General features: G+C 35.1%; 1 protein-coding gene across 1 annotated transcript in view; it reads left to right on the forward strand.

Annotated features, from left to right (window-relative positions):
* CDH9 (cadherin 9) overlaps positions 1–23,605 on the forward strand; it is a 140,730-nt gene that overhangs the window by 44,680 nt on the left and 72,445 nt on the right. Inside the window, exon 2 of the mRNA XM_061393818.1 lies at positions 8,766–9,042. Coding sequence (XP_061249802.1) covers positions 8,815–9,042 — 228 coding nt within the window. The 5' untranslated portion in view covers positions 8,766–8,814. The remainder of the gene's footprint in view (positions 1–8,765; positions 9,043–23,605) is intronic.

The following is a 23,605-nucleotide window of genomic DNA, read 5'->3' on the forward strand; positions in this document are numbered from 1 at the left end:
TGTGGAGAGTGAGGGCCTAGGGCTCCTCATTCTTTATTGGTGAATTAAAAATGTAACAGCAGAAATTTAAAGGGCAAGAAGAGAAAAAACAAGTGGCTCACAGGTTGTGAGAAGTGTTGAGTTTGGCGACTTTTAACTTCTATATGGGCATAATTATTCTTTCCTATGGAAAGCCTTCTCTTTATCTGATTTCCTGCATTTTCATAGACCCACTGTTTTTCTTTGTTTTTTATTCCTCCCTCAGGTGAAAGTGTTGTTGTATGTGCTTATCCTAATTAAATGGTGTGCATTTCCCTCAGTCGTAGTATAGTCCAATTTTATGCTGCATGTTATGTCATTTTGCCACACCAACTGAAAGTCTTTTTGTTCAGTTTTGAGTGTTTAAGAACACAGAAACAAGAACTCTCCCTCTTTGTGGTATCAAATTCCAGTAATACTTTACTAGCCAACAGTCTTAAACAAATTGTGAACATGACTGTCTCTTAACAGTTTTTCCATCTCTGACCCTGACTAAAATGATTCACTTGTAAGGCAGGTCCCCCAATTAAAATATGTCCAAAATAACACCCCCTAACATGTCCCTGTTTTCTTTATCTTGTTATATTATAGGGGGTACCTCAACCAAACAGATAAGTAGTATCTCGGCCAACTACAAAGTGGGCATCTGTGTAATAGAAGGTCACATGTAAGTGTCCATCTTTTTGGTCCCATTTAGGGGACTGATATTGGGGAAAATATGCTTGCCTATCTCCTTTTGTTTGAAAGTTGATGTGTTTTCCAGAAATCATAGAGAGTCATCCATTATCATTTATTTTTTAATCTAGAACACTATTCTTACAGACAGTATTTCTCTTCAGTTCAGTTCAGTTCAGTCGCTCAGTTGTGTCTGACTCTTTGCGACCCCATGAATCGCAGCACGCCAGGCCTCCCTGTCTATCACCAACTCCCAGAGTTCACTCAGACTCACGTCCATCGAGTCAGTGATGCCATCCAGCCATCTCATCCTCTGCCGTCCCCTTCTCCTCTTGCCCCTAATCTCTCCCAGCATCAGAGTCTTTTCCAATGAGTTAACTCTTCACATGAGGTGGCCAAAGTACTGGAGTTTCAGCTTTAGCATCATTCCTTCCAAAGAACACCCAGGGCTGATCTCCTTCAGAATGGACTGGTTGGATCTCCTTGCAGTCCAGGGGACTCTCAAGAGTCTTCTCCAACACCACAGTTCAAAAGCATCAATTCTTCAGTGCTCAGCTTTCTTTACAATCCAACTCTCACATCCATACATGACCACTGGAAAAACCTTAGCCTTGACTAGACGGACCTTTGTTGTCAAAGTAATGTCTCTGCTTTTGAATATGCTATCTAGGGTGGTCATAACTTTTCTTCCAAAGAGTAAGCGTCTTTTAATTTCATGGCTGCAGTCACCATCTGCAGTGATTTTGGAGCCCCAAAAAATAAAGTCTGACACTGTTTCCACTGTTTCCCCATCTATTTCCCATGAAGTGATGGGACCAGATGCCATGATCTTCGTTTTCTGAATGTTGAGCTTTAAGCCAACTTTTTCACACTCCACTTTCTCTTATTTTCACTCTACATTTTCTCTTATTTTCTTTTATTTCTCTTGCTGCTGCTGCTGCTATGTCGCTTCAGTCATGTCCGACTCAGTGCGACCCCATAGATGGCAGCTCACTAGGCTCCTCTGTCCCTGGTATTCTCCAGGCAAGAACACTGGAGTGGGTTGCCATTTCCTTCTCCATTATTTGTCTTAGATTCTGACAATAGATTGTTTACATGTCTTCAGATTGTATAATCCTATATGTCCCTATTCAATAGATCCTTGATTACAAGACTTACAAGACTTGTAATTTTGGTGTCTATTCACATTCATAGTATTGATTCTTTGTATATGCATCATTTAACTCGCTAAACTATTAGACTTATCTCACCAAACACACAATAGTGGGTTGGAAAGCTCACTAGCCAAGCAAAAAACAACAAATGTATGCCATTTGCCAAATCTACAGAGTAACTGGTAATCAGAAATAGTAATAGTTTTCTTTATCTCTCCAAACCTTATATATCTCATCTGGAAAGAGATTCAGAATATAGGACCATAACCCAGGGATTTATTTGTTGTTTCTTTTGTTTGTTTGTTTTTCTTTAGATAAATATGCTGATGTGTTTGGAAGTGAGTTGTTGACTACATATCTTAAAATAAGATACTAAAATCAATCTTGTTTTGTGTGTACATTTTATCTCAGAAACTTTGCCTGAAAAATCTGGTTGGAAATTTGAAAATACTTTGTCTGAATTGAGGATAAGAAATAAGGATATAATTCAAATCTGAAATAATGATATAATTCAAATCTGGCTGGTAGTTTTATATGATGAACATCCTACTTAATTACAATAATTTACATTTTTTCTTGGTTCACAAATAGCCAACAGTCATTTTTCTCAAATACAATTGAAATATAATTAAGAGAACAAGGGACTGATAATAAAATAATTTTCTGTTTTTAAAGTTAACAACATTCAAGTGAATTCCTTGATTACAAAATCAAGATTAAACCAAACTTAAAATATTATACTTCATAATATATCTGATGTTTTTTATTTATCAACAAAAATGTGGTTAAAATGCAGAGTATTTTAGGCTGATAGAGATAATTAACCATAGAAAATTTAGTAATCAGCTTGTTGCTATTGAGTAAATAAAGGCTATGAAGAATTTTTAATAAACCCTATGGGATAAGAGCTTGCTAAATTTAAAAACAAATACAACAGAACCCTTTATGATGTGCACTATTGTTCAAGAGCTGAGGAAGGTACAGATGTTAAAATGGCCACACAAGGGGTTACATTTAATTTTTCCTAAAGGTGAATGAATTATGCTTAGAATCATGAGGAAAATAAAGAAGATATTTAATAAAAGGGCTTCACTGTAGTCTATAATTTGTACCAATCACTTTGTGAAGTTCATACTTAATCACATGTTATGCAAACTTTTATGAATATCAGTCTTACTTCACTGCAGCTACTCTTTTTTTTAAAGACTTTCCCCCCCAGAACCCTTTTAAAAAGCACATTTCCTCCCAGTTAATCTCTTTCCATATCTTTATTAGATACTTATGCAATCAGATATCATCAATCTCATATTTGATCCCAGGCTCAAATGAGGATTATCCAATTTAGGCATGAATCAACCAATCAGTTAATTTTACAAATACATATTAAGTACCTATGGTATGTCAATAATTGTTTCATGCAGGACACAAAATATCCCACAACCATCCATTATTACTAGAGGAAACTGTCAATAAACATATAATCTAAATGAAATACATAATTAAAATCATTGAAAATTATATGAAAGAAATAAATGGATGTTATGAAGGAAATCAATAGAGACTGAAGTTGGCTAAGCTATTTTTGAAAAGTTTATTTTGGAAGATTTTGAAAGAAAGCAAATTATGACATAGAAATTGAAAATAATGAGAAGGAGTTGACTATGGATGAACCAGGCAACATTGTTCAAGGTCAGAGTGTGAGTAAGGAAAAACCTTGATTTATGCAAGCATTTAAAAATCATAAAGGAGGCCTCCAGGTAAGTTGCATGGGTAGTAATATTACTTTACAGCAGTACAATTAATATCAGGAGCCCTGGTATTAGAACAGAATTCAAATCCTAAACCCTTTCACTTTCCCACAGATGCCTGACTTTCTGTGATATTAGCAAGTTACTTCAGTTCCAGTTTATCCCTCTTTCTCGTATGGTCATACTTTCCTTGTAATATAGTTATGAGGAGAATTATAGAAACTGTGTTTGAAAAAAGACTTAGCACAGTGCCCACAACACAGAAGGCGAGTTGGAATGAATGTAAGTTGCCAGCTTCACAGATGTTAGTAGTCTATTTCTGGAGCAGTAGAGCCCAACTGCAAGTGAATGCCTAGTTTTAGTTTTCAGCCTTTCTGTTGCTATTTATGTGAACTTGTGCCGTCAGTTAAACTGTGCCTCAGTTTCCTTACAATATGAAAACTATGAGGAGTTGCAGAAGACTTTAGTTTAAAAGGTTGCCATAAATATATAAATTAAACTATATAAAGTCAGTAGACCAGTGAATAACTTTGCTTCCTATTATTATGCTGAAATGTTAGTAGTAGCAGTAAAAAAAAAAAAAAAAAAAAATTCATTTTGACCAAGAACAAGGAGAAAAATGAAACAATTTTTCTAATATATCTCCCCCCCTCAATATAAATGACACTCCAAGTGGCTCAAGATTTTGTTCAATCATTTGCCTAGTTCACAAACTAATAATCTAGGAATTATAGTTTATTTCTCCTTTATTTAATACTTTATAATCAATACAAGGACTGATGCTGAAGCTGAAACTCTAATACTTTGGCCACCTGATATGAAGAACTGACTCATTGGAAAAGACCCTGAAGCTGGGAAAGATTGGAGGCAGGAGAAGGGAATGAGAGGATGAGTTGGTTGGATGGCATCACTGACTCAATGGACATGAGTTTAAGCAGGCTCTGGGAGTTGATGATGGATGGGGAAGCCTGGTGTGCTGCAGCCTGTGGGGTCGCAATGAGTCGGCCATGACTGAGCGACTGAACTGAACTAAATCAATGCAATCAACATTCCCTTTTGAATATTGACTATGAAGATCTTACTCTGGTCTTAGTTTACCCAGAAACAGGCAAGGATTTGGGTGCAAGTGATTGGTTAAGATTGCTTCCAGGTCAGGAAGTGTGGGAGAGAGTGGGAAAACAAGACAAGAAAAAGAATCTAAGTGAAGGTGTTATTTCAGTCAGCCCAGGCTCAGCATGATTCTTTAGGGGAGCTGCGGGATGCAAATAACATGTTGGTTTTTAATATTTCTGCACCTGTTAAACAGTGGCTCAGGGATTCCATGAGAGACAGTTGTAAACTTGCAGGCACTTTGGACTCCCTGTGCCTGTGGGCAAAGTGTCTCTAGTAACGAAGGGAAGGCCTTCAAAGAGAGTAGCAGGTGCAGGCCATTAGAAGCAAAGCATACAAAAATTGCAGTGAATATAGTGTGTGTATGTGGCCGTATTAAAGAATCAAAGGCTATCTGAGCAGAGATTCAGTGTCCACTTCAAACCACTTCTCTGTGAGCCATCATCATCACTTTCTGGATTACAGTGATAGACTGTCTCCCCAAATCATTTCCTATCCTCTAACCTGTTTCCCAATCTGTAGCCAAATTGGTCTTTTCTAAGCATGGCATGTTAAAGCCTTCCAAGTGCTTTCCATTTTGCACTGAAATGAAAGCAAATTTCTTATGATAGATTATAGAGACCTATGGAATGCTGGCCTCTGCCTAAGTCTTTGGCTCCATCTAATACAACTGAACTTTTCAGCTTAAAGACTTACATGCTACTTAAAGTGGATATCACAGAACAAAGGACAGGAAATGAAGAATGCTCTTCAATTTCTCATGGAAATCTCCCAGTGGGAAGAAACCAGGGTACCCAGTATATTCTACCAAGGAACTGTGATTATTTATCAAAGTGAGTTAACAGCTATTCTTGAGATTCTCTGGCTGCTCATTTTCTACCACACCATCCCTGATAAAGGACTTCCCTGGTGGCTCAGATGATAAGGAATCTGCCTACAATGCAGGAGACCCAGGTTCAATCCCTGGGAATATCTCTTGGAGAAGGAAATGGCAAGCCACTCCAGTGTTCTTGCCTGGAAAATCCCGTGGATACAGGAGCGTGGTAGGCTTCAATCCATGAGGTCGCAAAGAGTTGGACATGACTGAGTGACTTCACTTACACTTCCATCCCTGATAAATAAAATGTGGGGCATATTCTAAACTATTGACCATTAGATACTTTTCATTATATGTTTTCCATGCATTATTTGCTGTTGTACTGTTCTGAAATTTATTTCACGGTTTTATGGGTTGTGGTTAAATTTCCCAGTTTTCAGTAGTTTACAAGATTACTACTAGCTATGTAAAGTCAACAGGAATGATCAATGAACAATCTATAATGGGGTTGTTGATGGAAGTAATAAACAATCTATTATGAGGAAAAACAAAGGGTTTTCTCTGAGTCAAACAGAGCACAAGAATTCCAGAGACACTGAATCAAGAACTTGAATTGTGTTTTGCTGGACTACAAAATGGTGATGACTGATAAAGGCAAAAACCTTTATGCATTAAAAATTACATAAACTGCTCATCAAGAACTAGGATTGGAGCTGCAAGAAGTAAGGATACTTGTTAAACAAGGATAAGTTGGTGTCCAAAATGGTTGCAGAGTTAAAAGGGAAGACCTTGAAACCATAATGTTGCAGCTACCAAAGGATGTTAATTTGAGAATGACTGGTGTTGTTGAATCTGAAATCAGGACATTCAAGTTCTCTGTGATGCAGGAACATGTCTGAAACTATGTCCATTTTGGATGACTAAACTGCAATTACTCCATTTTGGTTTTCAAATATACTCTCTTCTTAAATGGTTAAAACAGATTTGCAATGTATGTTCAATAGACCACAGGTAGGCTTTTTTAATTAGCATAAAGTTCAACTGAAATCAGGTATAAGCCAGAATGACTTTCTCATACCTCAATAAGTGAAAATTTCTCCCATCAATAATAATTATCACCACCCATGCTTTCAGAGTAAAAAATAATAACATGACTTTGATTTCTCTCATTCTGAGTGTGTAGATTTGTGGTTACATATATGTATTTTGTTAAGTAAGAAGTTTTTTTTAATAATACGTATGGAAATTAGAGTGCATACAGGTGGACAAGGTCTGTACCATAGCAAGTATCCATTCTTTATTATATTGGTATACATTGGGAGCAAACCTCGTTGATTGCAAACACTAACATATTGGGGAATTGTATGCTAGCACTGTGCTGATTTACTATGAGCTACATGTATTATATAAAAATTAGTTTAAAGCTGAGAATCTAAAAACTAGCTCCAACATGTACTATCTGTATGAATTTTGTCAAATTATTTAATTCTTCACACCTCAGTGTTCTCATAGGTATATGCTACTGTAAAAATTTAATCTTTGTATTATAAATAGCTATGACTTTGTGATAAATGTTCAAAATAAAATAAATACCAGTACTTTATGAGACAGGTAATGATTATTCTCCTTTTATAAAAGAAGTAGTTGAGACCTCATGATGCAGGTAAGTATCCAAAGTCTCAGATAATAAGGGATAAGCAAGCTTGAGGGTTATATATGACTTTTATGACTTGATAAGTAAGTAAGTGAAGTCGCTCAGTTGTGTCAGACTATTTGCGACCCCATGGACTGTAGCCTACCAGGCTCCTCTGTCCATGGGATTTTCCAGGCAATAGTACTGGAGTGGATTGCCATTTCCTTCTCCAGGAGAGGATCTTCCCAACCCAGGGATCGAACCCAGGTCTCCCGCATTGTAGACAGATGCTTTAACATCTGAGCCACCAGGGGAGTCTTAATAACTGCAACTAAATCCAAGGTACATAGTCTAGTACTGGACATCTGGCCGAGGCCAGGTAAATTGGAGTCCATTTCTAGGATTTTTTTGTTTTTTAAACTCAGAAAAGACTATCAGTTGCTTTCTTAATTAGAAGATATTGAATCTGAAATTCATGTATTTGCAGATTTCATCAGGTTGAGAAGGCTTAGGTTGAAGCCTGAGAAAAGTGAGAGAGAGAGAGAGAGAAGGGGAAAAAAAGAACTCCAGTACCCAAAGCCCTAATTCTCAGTTTTCATGAGCAGAAAGTGCCCAGTTGCTTCTCCTTTCATCCTCTCCTTTCCACACTTAATTTGATGTTATAATCTAATGAATTATTTATTTACTTTTGCCTGTACTAGTTTGAGATGGGTTTTTCTTGCTTTTCAAATCATTATAATCAGTAACAACATCTCAAATGTTCTAGATTATATATGTTTCAAATTAAAGCAAAGTACTAATAGATAAAATTAATTTTTAAATACTAAAACATTTCAAAATTCTGGGTCAAATTATCTCATAGGTAAAACTGCCTATCTTATTTTGCAATTCCAATTTTGTATTTTCCTTTTTGTTATTATTATTATTTGAAATAAATATGTGGTTTTTTTATAATATCAAACAGGATAATATAAATGAATAGGAGGAGAGGACATTCTCCTCATTTACTCAACTGATAGTTGGGAAAAAAGTTATTGATTGTAAAGGATCAACCTTACACTGCTAAGTAATTAAAGGCACAATCCAAAGTATATTTGGTATCATTTAATTTGCCTTGAGGCAACATCTCAACATGTTACAGAAGAAAAGAGAAGAGAAAGGAGAGAAAGAGGTATAAGAGGAGAAACAGCTTATAAAATTTGGTAGATTGTGGACAGAAAATAGTGTTCTTGTTCATATATATTTATATATTAATAAATATTCCACTTTCATTGGTCTTGAGACTTTAGGAACTCAATATGATCTTTGGTGTATTATAGAGCATACTTTTTTTCAAAATAATGAATATTTTAAAATATGAAAATATTCACATGTACATGTCATAATACAGTAGCAGTAATTCAACTGTTTTCTGTTTATTTTTTCTATATACTTCTCCTTTACTATGAATATAAGTTTTTAATGACAATCCATTGATGTATATCTAAAAATATGTCAATATATTATTTATAACATCTAAATAATATAACTTCAGAAAAGTTTTGCAGGTTACAGGTTATATGGAAAAGAAACACTGTCTAATAAACTACTTTTCTCCTACTACTTTTCAGGTGAAAAAGACAGTACATTGAATTTGCTTTCCTGCAGAAGCCACAGATAATGAGGACTTATCATTGCCTATCACTATTCATCTGGACCTATATGTATCATACAACTTATGCTATCCCATTTCAAGAAAAAGGTAACAGTGATTTACCGAGTGAAAGGATAGTGGGTCTGACACAAGATGATGGTAAAATGCTACATCGCACCAAGCGTGGCTGGATGTGGAATCAGTTCTTCTTGCTGGAAGAGTATACAGGTACCGACACACAATATGTAGGCAAGGTAAGAGTTTTTATATGATAAGTCTAGAAGTTGAAAGTGATAGTTATTTTTTACATCAATTTTCCATGTCACTAGCAATTATTTTAAAGTATTTGACTAATGGCAATATGCATAGGTATCATGTTGTCAATTCATTCAGTAGGATAATGTGGGGAATGTGATTTATTTAGGTAGTTGGATTAGGTCAGTATTCATAGTAAGCCTCAAAGAATAAACTATTTGTGGACTTACTTCACTATTAATCAGCTAGATATGATATAATTTCATGTGCATGTATCTAAAAGATTTTTTTAAAAATTTCTTCAAAAATTAAGTCATGAGTAAAAATAATTTGATGCATTATATAAGGCAGAGCAAATAAAAGTGTAATATAGAATTGTTACTAAAATATATTAGTCTCTGCTGATGAATAATTTGTTGTAATTAAAAATAGTATGCTGTATATGAAAAACAAGTAATTTGAATACTTCTAGATGCTTCTGTCTCCTAATCAGTCAAAATGAACTATATCTTGCCTATAATCCAGACCAAAGGATTTAAAGCAGAGGGAAGAAGAAAAGAAAAGAAAAAAAAAAAAAAGAACTAGAAAAAAGACAGTACCCTTAGACAGACTTAATTCCATTCCAGTTGCAGCAAGTGAAAACTTGCTCATTAACAATCACGATCAAATGGCAGCAGGGAATACATAACTCCCTTCTTGTATCCAGTTTTGATGAAATAGAGTTATTGCCTCACTCCTCTTTCTGCTGTGTCTTGAAATAGCTGACATATTCTTTCTGCCATCCAGAATTTTCTAATTATCTATTGTCCTCTTACCAATCACATTCATTCTATTCCACACATACGCTAATTCCTTTTTTTCACTGTGAATTATCCCCCAGTTTGTGCCCAGTGCTGAGATAGTTTCAAATTCTGAGCAGAAAACAAAATAAATAATTATTAATACTAAAATTTCCCACTAGTCATGTATTTATTTATTTTTTATTTTTGGCACAAGACACTAGAATTGACTCTAATGATATAAACATTGTTTGACTCACTGGCAACTTGGGCAAATCGGATAGAATCAGACAAAAAAGGAAAACATGAAAAGTACCCAGTATCACAAAAGTTATGCTTATTGCTTAATAGCAGAAATATTGGTGAAATAGACAAAATCTTGGTTAATTCTTTACTCTCTGTATGTGACAGTAGATATTTTTTTCAAATGCAACTTCTTTTAACCTATTATTTCCTTTTCTTTTGATATCTCTCTCCTCTGGTTCCATGTAATACTCATTTTGCTCCATGCATTTCACTTCCTGACTCTTTTTTCCCTTTTATTTTGCCTTAGGTTAGTCACATGGCACCTTCCAACATCCCTCATTTAACATCACTTCTCACACTATATTTAATAACTAACATCAGGATATTGCAAGTTCAACTGACAAATGTTTGTGTCTGAGAACTTGAAATTGCCTTATGATTCTTTTCCTAAGGCAATGTGTAAAGGACAGATTCAGTTCATGGGGCCTTGCACAAAGGGATTTATCCTTGGAGATTCACAGATACAGAAGAATAGATACAGATAAAAAGAGATACTAGTAATCTTAAGGTAATCAAGGCTCCTCTACAAGCATTTATTTTTAGCCATAAACAGAAATACTTCTTTCTAAATATTGATTCCACATTAATTAACTGACCACCATTACTGCACTGACATTTAAAAATATACGTTATGCTTTAGATCTTCTTGCTCCTTGTTCATTTTTAATTAGTTCTATAATCTGTCAAAAAATAGTGAAGTGGGACCTGCTTTTATTAAATTACTTTTAATAAAATATTTTATCACTTGGTACTTGGGAAAATAACCTCACTTTGATCATGGACAAGTCTCAACAAGATCATGAACCCAAAATATAAAACACATTACAATAGCAAAATTTTTCACATGAGGATATTCAAACCAAAACTATGTGTCAAATATTTTTATATTACCAATGGAAACAACACTCCTATGAAAGAAAATCTTCAACAAAATAAAACAGTTTGGAAAAACTACTTTATCTCTTTTGTAAGAAGACCTTGTCTTAGATATGCTGTCACCACCTATTTAGTTCATTATAAAAATGTGATTTCAACTACTCCTTAGCATTTATCAAGCTTTTCTGTTGTGTCGGCCGCTCAGTTGTATCCAACTCTTTATGACCCCATGGACTGTAGGGAACGAGGCTCCTCTGTCCATGGAATTTTCCAGGCAAGAATATTGGAGTGGGTTGCCATCTACTTCTCCAGGGGCATCATCCCCACCCAGGAATCGAACCCCAGTTCTCCTGCATCAAGGGAGATTCTTTACCACCTGAACCACCCAGGAAGCCCTATTAAACTCTTCAGCTCAGGTCAGTTCAGCCGCTCAGTCGTGTCCAACTCTTTGCGACCCCATGAATTGCAGCACACTAGGCCTCCCTGTCCATCACCAACTCCTGGAGTTCACTCAAACTCACGTGCATCGAGTCAGTAATGCCATCCAGCCATCTCATCCTCTGTCCTCCCCTTCTCCTCCTGCCCCCAATCCCTCCCAGCATCAGAGTCTTTTCCAATGAGTCCAGTCTTCGCATGAGATGGCTAAAGTACTGGAGTTTCAGCTTTAGAATCATTCCTTCCAAAGAACACCCAGGGCTGCTCTCCTTTAGAATGGACTGGTTGGATCTCCTTGCAGTCCAAGGGACTCTCAAGAGTCTTCTCCAACACTGCATTTCAAAAACATCAATTCCTTGGCACTCAGCTTTCTTTACAGTCCAACTCTCACATCCATACCATAGTGTTGACTAGACGGACCTCTGTTGGCAAAGTGATGTCTCTGCTTTTTAATATGTTATCTAGGTTGGTCATAACTTTCCTTCCAAGGAGTAAGCATCTTTTAAACTCTTAAGACTCTATAAATTCTCTCCTAATCTGCTCTCCTAGCATTTGACATTATTGCTCACTTGCATATACAGCTAGCTCAGTCTCACCCTTGAACTTGGTCAAACACTTGAGTTATGATGACAGATTAATACTTTGAACACAAGACATATTGTCTTTTTGACCACCTTGCTCTGGTTGCCCTGGGTAAACTTAAACTGAATCTTCAAGAATCCATTGCAGTGGCAATACCCTGAGTGAAGACCTACTGTATCTACCATGCATCAAGATTGGGAAAGAATAGGAGCTTCTAATGGGAAGAAATTTTCAAAGGTTTTTTTTTTTTTTTCTTCTTATTTTTCAGAAGCTAGGTATCACAGAATATGGTAAGATATATTAATTTATAGCTGATTAAAATTATAGAAATTTAGAAGTGTATCTGATCCTTGGATGTAAAATCCAGGGTTCAATTACTCTTGCCTGGAAAATCCCATGGACAGAGCAGCCTGGTAGGCTGCAGTCCTTGAGGTTTGCTGAGTGACTTCACTTTCACTCTTCACTTTCATGCATTGGAGAAGGAAATGGCAACCCACTCCAGTGTTCTTGCCTTGAGAATCCCAGGGACAGGGGGGAGCCTGGTGGGCTGCTGTCTATGGGGTTGCACAGAGTCGGACATGACTGAAGTGACTTAGCAGCAGCAGCAGCAGCAGCAGTCTTAGAACAAACAAAATGGCAACTGTAGAATTTAATAAATATACAAGTGTACACACACCAAACATAAAGTTTACAAGATTCAGTCCTGATTGTGCCATTCAGTAACAGTGCAAAAGTTGTAAGTCAGCTAACTTTCCCAAACTTCAGATTCTTGTTAGGTTAAATTAAAATGTCATTAAGATTTCTTAACTCCCAATTCCTGTTGTTTTCTAGGATTGTGGAGGGAGGGAGCTGAGTCTGTAGCTAGGAAGTGCTAATACAAATTTTTAAAATTTCATGTGGATAAATCCAAGGGTTGGGATTGCATACAGCAAGAAACAAACACACACACACACACACCCCTAAATAAAAGCTAGTCTAATGGGGTGAAATTAGACCACTAATATGAAATGCTGAAAATTCAATGCTGTGATGTTTTCTTATACATCATGGGATGTGAATCCCTGTTGAACTAGTGTACAAATTCATCATGAGTGGAGCACAATTCTGGGATGATCATTTTGCTTTCAATGTCAGGGTGTAGTGGAGGACTAAGGGATACATTGTGAGGATACTTTTATAAGGAAATGTTGTAGAATATTTTCGTATGTCATTTCAGGTCTTTGTAATACAAGAGAAAAGTCAAACATGTTGAAATAAAAAGCATTTTTGTTTTCACAATAATGCAAGCTGAGGTTTACTGATTCTGTTTTCTTCAATGAGGGAAACCTTTGCTTCTTATTCTTGAAGATTACAAAGTCATAACAATAGCCATGTGATTTCTCAGTAATGTGAATAGATGTGTGACTGAATTATTTGGGCAGTACTAATATCGCTCAAGAGAATTATTAAAGTAAATTTAAGAAAAAGTATAGCCCCTGGGGAGGGAGGAGGGAGGAGGGTTCAGGATGGGGAACACATGTATACTAATTAAATAATTTTCTATTAAAGAAAAAAAAAAAAGAAAAAAAAATACAAGAAGAAAAAGTATAGCAAAGGTTCCTACTATTCCTATAGAGAAACTTCATACACAATTGATTTTTTTATATATTAGGTTTAGATCTTGAAAAATCCATACTTATGGATTAATAATCAATTGATCATATGTCTATACTTAATGAGCAGAAGTTAATTGTATTATTTTAATATTTGGCTGTTAGAACACATTTATTGCCTGATGAGATAAATTTACAGATAAAGCAATTATTGACAATTATTATTTTTGAACAAAATTTTAGTATTCATAAAATAATTTTAATATATCAACTTAATTGACCAATATATTTTAATTCAAAGATATGTAATATTTATGCTTACTTTTCTCAGGGAAATTGTTGAACTGCCTATTAATAGTCACCATCTAAATTCAAGTTATCTTTTTTACAAAATAGCTCTTAATTATTTATAGTTTAATTTAAAAACATGTACTATTCCATAGCTGAAATCATCCAAAATATAATCATAAAATTATAAACTAGAAAAGAGTTTTAACATTCATGAAACTCTTGGTTACAGCTGGATACTATTGATGTAGGTTTTAACAAAAATGAAGCAAAACAGAAGTACCGATTGTCAAATGGTTAGGAATCTGATTTACATTTATTGAGTATCAGGGGGTGGAATAACTCTCTTGCACTTTTACAGGTTGATGTGGTCACTAAATATGTGTCTTTCCCCCAAGAAAATATAAAATAATGTTCTTGGATAGGCAATTTTCTCTTAGGCTTTTAGGTAGGATATGGCGGTATGATTTGTACAGAGACAGGAATAAAGTCTGAAATTTCCTGAAGGCTATTTGATAAATGGTTATAGAACATTATAGTGTTTTTTCTGAATCTAAATAAATGATCTTTACAAAGGTTTTAGAATGTCATTACTTATGATGCAGTCCAGGTAGCAGCTGCATCTGATCTATGGGCACATTGTATCCCAAAATGCTCTTTATAAATTCATTGTTTAAAACCAAGAACATATGAGAAAAATACTAAGCATTAAGGCGAGGTGCTCAGGAGAGTCTACAAAGTCTTATTTCATACTGAAGTCTATACAAATCTACCTTTACAATAGAGTGCTGTCATTTCCTTCTGACTACCAATCCCCTCACCACCAGTACTGTAATACCACAGCCCTGTACCACTGTTATCACCACAGTAAACAGACTTTTCCCTTGACTTAATTTAATGTTTAATTCTCAGAAATATGTTGCACGCTATTTCTTTCTTTTCTATTAGGAGATAGTTGCTTTATAATGTTGTTTTAGCTTCTGCTGTGTAACAAAGTGAATCAGCTATTTGTACACATACATCACTTCCGTCTCTGTTGGACCTCCCAACCCTTCACCCCTCAGATCAGTTGATATTTCAATATTCAATAAAAATATTTTTTTCAAAAATAAAAGTGAAATAATGATATTTTCAGATTAAAAAGAGCTAAAAAATTTTGCTTCCAGCAAACACACTAGAAGTAATGTTAAAGGAAGTTTTTGGTTTTAAGGGAAATGACAACATACAGAAATTAAGGTCTACACATGAAAATCAAAAGCATGGCTAGAAATGGTAATCACTTAATATAACATGATTTTTTAAAAATCTGGTAATAAAATACCTAAATAATAAATGATAGCAATGTATAAAGCAATTTGCAATATATACAGAAAGAAAATATATAACAAAACTAAAGTCCTACAGGCATGGGAGATTATAATGTTCTAAGATTGCTATTTTAATTATAAACATGTTGTAAACAATTATAAAATATATAATATTTATTCCATTTACAGTATAATTTATAAGGTAGTAATTATTTTGGAGTAAAAGTGATTATAAAGTATATTTCTTTGAGGTTTTCTCTGCTCTTTCTGTGATGATATATAGTGTCAATCTCTCAGGACCCAGATTAATAAACACTCAATGAAAATCTATTGAGATAGCACCTCAATGTTAATTTGAGTAAATATATGATGTCAAATACTTTGAGAAAATTAAAAAAAAAATCTAACACAAATTCAAAGCCCAAGGGTCACATATTGTGTATTGGAAACAAGCTAGTAAACAAAAATAATTAAAATTCTGCCATAAATACAGTTTTGATAGATGACTTCATAACTTTGACAGTAGATTCTAGCTGGGGAGAATGAAGATGGGCTTCATGTAGGAGGAAGCACCTGATGTAAGACTTAAAGCAAAAGAGAGAAGATGAGATTATGGGAAAACATGTTAGATACTTCCCGGAAAAGGGCCTATGAAATGATCAGATAGAGGTCAAGTATTTTGAAAAGGAAAGTTTTTACTTTACCCAATCTGTTTTATCACTCATTTGCTTTATAGTATGGCTGAACCATTTCAGTTTGTCATTACTTCTAGGATTTGTCTCTTCTTGAGCTCTATAGGAGGTTTGATGTAGTTGCAAACCCAAAATAACTTGGCAATATTGAACTCTTCCATTTCCTACTGATGAAATCCACAACTCCTTAGCCTTCTTGCTGACATTTTCTACTGTTTATTAAGATCAGATATTGTTCATGTGAAGTTTAGACATCAACTTAGAGATGTTGACAGAGACTTGAGGGTTCCATTTTCTGTTACTATCTCCTCCTTAAGATTGTGCTCTGCGGTTTCTGTCTACTCTGGCAAACCCAAACTCCAACCACTGACTCCTCAGCCCAGTGATATTACTTCTTCCTTCCTGGGGTCTAATTAAATATTCCTAACTCTATCGCTGGAAAATACCCTCAGAGGAAAAGTCTGGTAATAATCTGGTGGTTTAGGCCACAGAAATTTAACTCAGAGTCATAGGCTTTGCAATACCACCTCTTTTGCTTGGTGGTTTGTGTCATCAAGCAGTTTTGTCTGTTTGTATATTTGTTGGGGTCATACATTCATAATTATTCTCAGTGGATATATTTGTACATTTTATCCTGTGAGGATAAAATGCCAAATATCAAGACTGATTTTGAGAAAATGCTTTATGATGTGACTATGCATGTTTCATGAACCAGTAAGATTTATTATAATATTGTAAGACTTAAAAATGTTTCAAATGTTCTAAGTCAAAGTAAACTCTTTTTCCCAAATGTATACTTATTATTTCTGTTTCATAGTTGATTATATTAGGTAAGACTGTCAGAATGTTTTACATCATAAGTGATAGTGTGAATCAGTTCCTTACTGTGATATGTCACTTTAAACATTACAGTCCTTGGTATTTTAAAGTTCTCTGACATGTAAAGAAACATGATGGCTCACTGTTTTCTTCCTGGAAAAGAACTCAGACCTTCGAAAGGAAATTCGCTGTGACCATTTGCAAGTATTTTCTATTCACGTCTTGTCTGGACCAGCAAGTCTATTTTAGAGTCACATTTCTGCTTTTCCATTCACACATCAAATGCCCCACAAGAAAAAGTGATAAATGACCTTTCTTTCCAGAGAAGTTTTGAACAGCTCCACTCAATCTACCAGAGCATCAATGAGAGCATGAGGGCAAAATTCAGGTTTCAATAGTTAGCCTGTATCTTTTAAACTATTTACTCTTCTACTGTGTATGTTACAGTTATGTAAAATAAACATAAATATTACCATTTTGTTTTACTGCATTTTGTAAAAATAGTTCTATTTTATCTATTCAGGTTGGTTTAGTCCTTGAAAATATAGATCCCTGCCCCCCCAGTTCAGTGTCTGGTATATATTAGCACTCAATTCTATGTTGATAGTAATCTAGGTTTTTTAGCACTGGACTGTAAGGTTATCATCAACTGTTATAATCATTACACTGATTAACCACAAGATAGAGCTAAAATTGAATAGGAGAATAGCTTCTAAACCCATTGAATGTCATTAATGGAGTTTTGCAAAAAGAAAAACAAATCACGTATCATGCCTTTTTACTTATCCATTTTTATTGGTACATAAGTCATTATTTAGCTCATTAAAGATGGCCTTTTCTTAACATCAAACATGATTTTAACAAAATGGAGCAAAAGAGGAGAAAATTAAGTTTTAAAATATATTATGCAAGATAGTTAAAACTGAGCCATGCCAAAGCCTTTGACTGTGTGGATCACAATTAACTGTTGGAAATTCTGAAAGAGATGGGAATACCAGACCACCTGACCTGCCTATTGAGAAACCTATATGCAGGTCAGGAAGCAACAGTTAGAACTGGACATAGAAAAACAGACTGGTTCAAAATAGGAAAAGGAGTATGTCAAGGCTGTATATTGTCACTCTGCTTATTTAACTTATATGCAAAATATATCATGAGAAACGCTGTGCTGGAAGAAGCACAAGCTGGAATCAAGATTGTTGGGAGAAATATCAATAACCTCAGATATGCAGATGACACTACCCTTATGGCAGAAAGTGAGAGGAACTAAAAAGCCTCTTGATGAAAGTGAAAGTGGAGAGTGAAAAAGTTGGCTTAAAGCTCAACGTTCAGAAAATGAAGATCATGGCATCTGGTCCCATCACTTCATGGGAAATAGATGGGGAAATAGTGGAAACAGTGTCAGACTTTATTTTGGGGGGCTCCAAAATCACTGCAGATGGTGAATGCAGCCATGAAATTAAAAGGCGCTTACTCCTTGGAAGGAAAGTTATGACCAACCTAGATAGCATATTGAAAAGCAGAGACATTACTTTGCCAACAAAGGTCCACCTAGTCAAGGCTATGGTTTTTCCAGTGGTCATGTATGGATGTGAGAGTTGGACTGTGAAGAAAGCTGAGCGCCGAAGAATTGATGCTTTTGAAGTGTGGTGTTGGAGAAGACTTTTGAGAGTCCCTTGGACTGCAAGGAGATCCAATCAGTCCATTCTAAATGAGATAGGTCCTGGGATTTCTTTGGAAGGAATGATGCTAAAGCTGAAACTCCAGTACTTTGTCTACTTCACGCAAAGAGTTGACTCTTTGGAAAAGATTCTGATGCTGGGAGGGATTGCGGGGAGGAGGAAAAGGGGATGACAGAGGATGAGATGGCTGGATGGCATCACCGACTGGATACACGTGAGTTTGAGTGAACTCTGGGAGATGGTCATGGACAGGGAGTCCTGGTGAGCTGTGATTCATAGGGTCGCGAAGAGTCGGACACAACTGAGCGACTGAACTGAACTGAACTGAAAATATATAAACATTATGTGTTATTGTGTTAATTTTCAACATAATTTAAAAAGTAAAGATACATTATAAACTTTGTTTTAACCTTAAATTCATTCATGTTAAACACGTTAAAACAGAAAACCAGATCACAATAAAAAATGTTCACAAAATAAATATTTTAACATGTTATTGAAGGTATATGAGGTAGAGAGACACTCAGATCGGTGAAACTTGTTGCAATCATTTGTAAAACTTTGGTCATGAAAGAAGTTGAAATTAATAGTTATTGTTCTATAATCATATGCTTTTGATGAGTTTAAATTTTCTTAACTGTATATTAATACAGTTGATATATATATGCTGCTGCTAAGTTGCTTAAGTTGTGTCCAACTCTGTGTGACCCCATAGACGGCAGCCCACCAGGCTCCCCCGTCACTGGGATTCTCTAGGCAAGAACACTGGGGTTGCCATTTCCTTCTCCAATGCATGAAAGTGAAAAGTGAAAAGTGAAAGTGAAGTCGCTCAGTCGTGTCCGACTCTTAGCGACCCCATGGACTGCAGCCTACCAGGCTCCTCTGCCCATGGGATTTTCCAGGCAAGAGTACTGGAGTGGGGTGCCATTGCTTTCTCTGGATATATGTATATGTGTGTTGTGTACATATATATATATATATATATATATATATGTATGCCTTGCACTGCTAATCTTCAAGGAACTTTTTAGGTAAAAGAATAAAATCTAAAATAGATGTTATAAAAGTGACTATAAACTAAAGTACAAAATAAATGATATATTTATGCAATCAGATATCTAAAGATTCTTCCACATTAACTCAGGTAACTTAGGTTTTCCAATTTCTTAAACCATTACCTGAAATCATGAAATATGTTAATATAGAGAGCACATTGAGTAAATAATCTTAAAGCCCCATCTCATGATCAGGCATACTTTCAAAGTTAGATTTTTTATATATATAAACTTAATATGACTTTGCTGCAGTTAGCAGTCCTAAGAATAAGACTCAGTGTCCTCACTCAGTATTTTCCTTTTTCCTGCAACCTGCATCACAAGTGCCATGCCAGAAGACATTTTTAAGTGTTTGGCCATGTGCTGCAAGTCCTAGCAAGAATTCTTTTAACATTTTTTCCTCACAGGGAAAAGCATACAGTAGAAAAGGGATACAAAATATATTCAAGGGACGTCAATGCATTGAGTTTATCATTGATGTCTCCTCTGTTTATTTCTCTTGTGTAATTGGTTCTATTGATTTATTTTCCAAATTCATAGGTGTGTTGACATATGTGTTGCTTCTGTCAGTCTTCAGTCTCTAGTCAGCTTTCTTACACTATTAAATTCCTAAGAAGTCCGATTACTCCCTCTATTGTTTTTTTTTTTCTAACAATTTACTTTTCTATACCTAATCAGAGTACTTTTTCTAAATTATGAGTATCAATGTTATCCTCTCCAAAACATTTTAAATGGTTCTTACTTAGGAAAAATGCTCACATGTTGAGATCATCATTCTTTTAAAGCTCTTAACAGTTGAATATTCACTACTGTGTTGTTGTTTAATTGCTAAATCAACTTTGACTTTTTTGCAATCCCATGGACTGTAGCCCTCCGGGCTCTTCTGTCCATGGGATTTCCCAGGTAAGAACACTGGAGTGGGTTGCCGTTTCCTTCTTCAGGGGATCTTCCCAATCCAGGGATTGTTTCCTGCATTAGCTGGTGAATTCTTTACCACTGAGCCACTAGGGTTTTCCACTTAATACTCATCCCTCCACAATTTATTTATACTCTCCATTGTATTCCCTGCTTATCATCTTATTCAATTTAAAAGGTCTATATTTGATATCACTCTTTATGATTGATTTACCCATCTGCCATGTAGAAGTTACTGTTTTCCCTTTGATATTATTGTATATTTTATAGCATTTTTTAAAATCATAGAACAATTGTATTTCTTTCTATGTGCATGTATTTGTGTGCAGGCTGTTAAAAAAATAATTACTTATCAATTTCAATGATCCTAATATAGTACAGGCGTATGTACACATGAACACACAATTGTGTTAGAGAAATAAGAACAGCTTTCTTTGTAAATATATTAAACTTTGTAAGCAAATAATCTAAAGTGAATTCTGTGGTTAGTGCATTTTAAGTGTGTGGTTGAATTTAGCAACATATACAAATAATATGATATAAGACAATGATTCAAGCTAAACTCCTTTCTTTTTGATGCACGGGTTTTTATATTTAATGAATTTTATGCACTGAGAGCACAATGGATAATACTGTTTCAAGTTGTTCCTACTAAACAAGTATTTCTCTAAAGTTGGAATAAAATAGTGAGAGTGATAATGCATTGCTGTAGTTAACACTCCCCCGAGTATAAAAATCGCTTCTTTAAAATGATGTGTTCAAGGCTATAACCTTCACTTGTATTCTATGAGATATAATATGACTGATGAATGAATCCTAATTTTCTCTCATGTCATTTCACTCCTGGTTATGTGCTTCATCTTGGCCATTTTTATGGTGAATAATGCTGGAATCATAGAGTACACATTCTCTTTTCTGACTTTCCGGTCAAGGCTAGAAATAGAGACTCTCTTTTTAGCTTTGCGTAAACCTTAAAAGAAGCAGAGTTTGCATTTATGTCACAAGGAATTTCATAGAATAAAAGGTAGCTGAAATGTGTGAATTGTGATAAGAATGGCCTCTTCTATGTCAGAAGCATTTTTTGAGGTTTTTACTTGGTAACATTCTTTTCCTCGCTATGGATCAGAAAATTTAGAGGAAATGAAAGTTTATGTTGGTATTCAATTTGAATTATATGTGAAGAGCCCAGGACCATTCTTATTATATTCACAGTAGACATTTGAATTACTGTAGGACTTGCAACATTTATGAGAAAAATCATCTTATTTATATGTATACAGGTATACAAGACAAGGTCAAATTTGCAAAAGTGAGTTTTTTTCTGAAGTAAATAAGGCTTAGTCTATGTAAATATATGGAAAAATTCAGTGAATGCATAAAATGAAGATTACTAATGAAAAAGCTTCAAAGTGTACTCGATTATTCTGTCATACTGCTTTGGAGTTATTGCAATGATTTAGTTATTTTCTGTTTATTTTAGGCTAACAAGCCAAGTAAATACAGTATAACTTGAACAATGAAGCTTAGTCATAAATATCCAAGCAATACAATATTGGAAAAATCATTTACATGGCATGTGAAACCACATATGTCATGTATATTGTGTGTGTGTGTGGTGAGTTTCCTTTTTCTCATATATTTCTAAGGTTTGGTAATTTGTTAAAAAAAAAGAACTATAAATAAATCTATAATGCTTATTCTTTACAGTAAAATAATGTGCCTTATGGTTGCTTACTCATCTGACTACTTGAAAAAGTTTGAACAGTAATTAAAGGTCAGTAACTACAATTCCAACTATACATATAAAGAAAAAGTCAGTGACTGCTTAATTTTGTGACATTTCTTTTGAAGCAAAAACCTGACATTTCTTAAAATATTAAAAATTAAAGATTTACTAACTATATTTTAATTTAAAAATTCAGACTGTTATTCAGTTCAGTTCACTTCAATCGCTAGGTCATGTCCGACTCTTTGTGACCCCATGAATTGCAGCATGCCAGGCCTCTCTGTCCATCACCATCTCCCGGAGTTCACTCAAACTCATGTCCATCGAGTTGGTGATGCCATCCAGCCATCTCATCCTCTGTCATCCCCTTCTTCTCCTGCCCCCAATCCCTCCCAGTATCAGAGTTTTTTCCAATGAGTCAACTCTTCGCATGAGGTGGCCCAAGTACTGGAGTTTCAGCTTTAGCATCATTCCCACCAAAGAAATCCCAGGGCTGATCTCCTTCAGAATGGACTGGTTGGATCTCCTTGCAGTCCAAGGGACTCTCAAGAGTCTCCTCCAACACCACAGTTCAAAAGCATCAATTCTTCAGCGCTCAGCTTTCTTCACAGTCCAACTCTCACATCTATACATGACCACTGGAAAACCCATAGCCTTGACAAGACGGACGTTTGTTCGCAAAGGAATGTCTCTGCTTTTGAATATGCTATCTAGGTTGGTCATATTCATGGCTGCAGTCACCATCTGCAGTGATTTTGAAGCCCCAAAAAGTAAAGCCTGCCTGTTTCCCCTGTTTCCCCATCTATCTGCCATGAAGTGATGGGACCAGATGCCATGATCTTCGTTTTCTGAATGTTGAGTTTTAAGCCAACTTTTTCACTCTCCTCTTTCACTTTCATCAAGAGGCTTTTTAGTTCCTCTTCACTTTCTGCCATAATGGTGGTGTCATCTGCATATCTGAGGTTATTGAGTGTTATTAGAAATACTTAAATTTTAAAATGGGTTTTGTTATGAAGAAAGTTGAGACTATGACTTACCTTGAAAAAGATGTATATGTATTTAGTGTTCACATACATATATATGTATATACATTTGTATCCCACCCATCAATAGAAGACAAGAAAAATATAAATCTAAGATTCTTGATGTCAGTAAAACAGGAAATATGTGTTAAAATATGCTAATAAAACAGGAAAAAAGTGAATTAAAATAAATAAGAAAAATATATATTAGGCAAAGGAAATTTTAAATTTTAAAGTATTAACACAATATAATTGAACTCTATAATTATGCATTGATATCTGTTAGTTCTAGCACTATGCTGTATGATACCTAAGGTTTACAATGAATGTTTACGTAATTCATATAGTCCAGTGACATAGATATCAGAAGCATATACCCAAGAGAAAAAGCTCAATGTTTTTTACAACATTGTTGGAATCTCTGCTTTTGCTTACTTCCTTGCCCTAATTTGTCACACTGTTATTTCAAAAATTTTAAATGATCAT

The sequence above is a fragment of the Bos javanicus genome, chromosome 20 (assembly GCF_032452875.1).
Source record: "Bos javanicus breed banteng chromosome 20, ARS-OSU_banteng_1.0, whole genome shotgun sequence".
Lineage (NCBI taxonomy): Eukaryota > Metazoa > Chordata > Mammalia > Artiodactyla > Bovidae > Bos > Bos javanicus.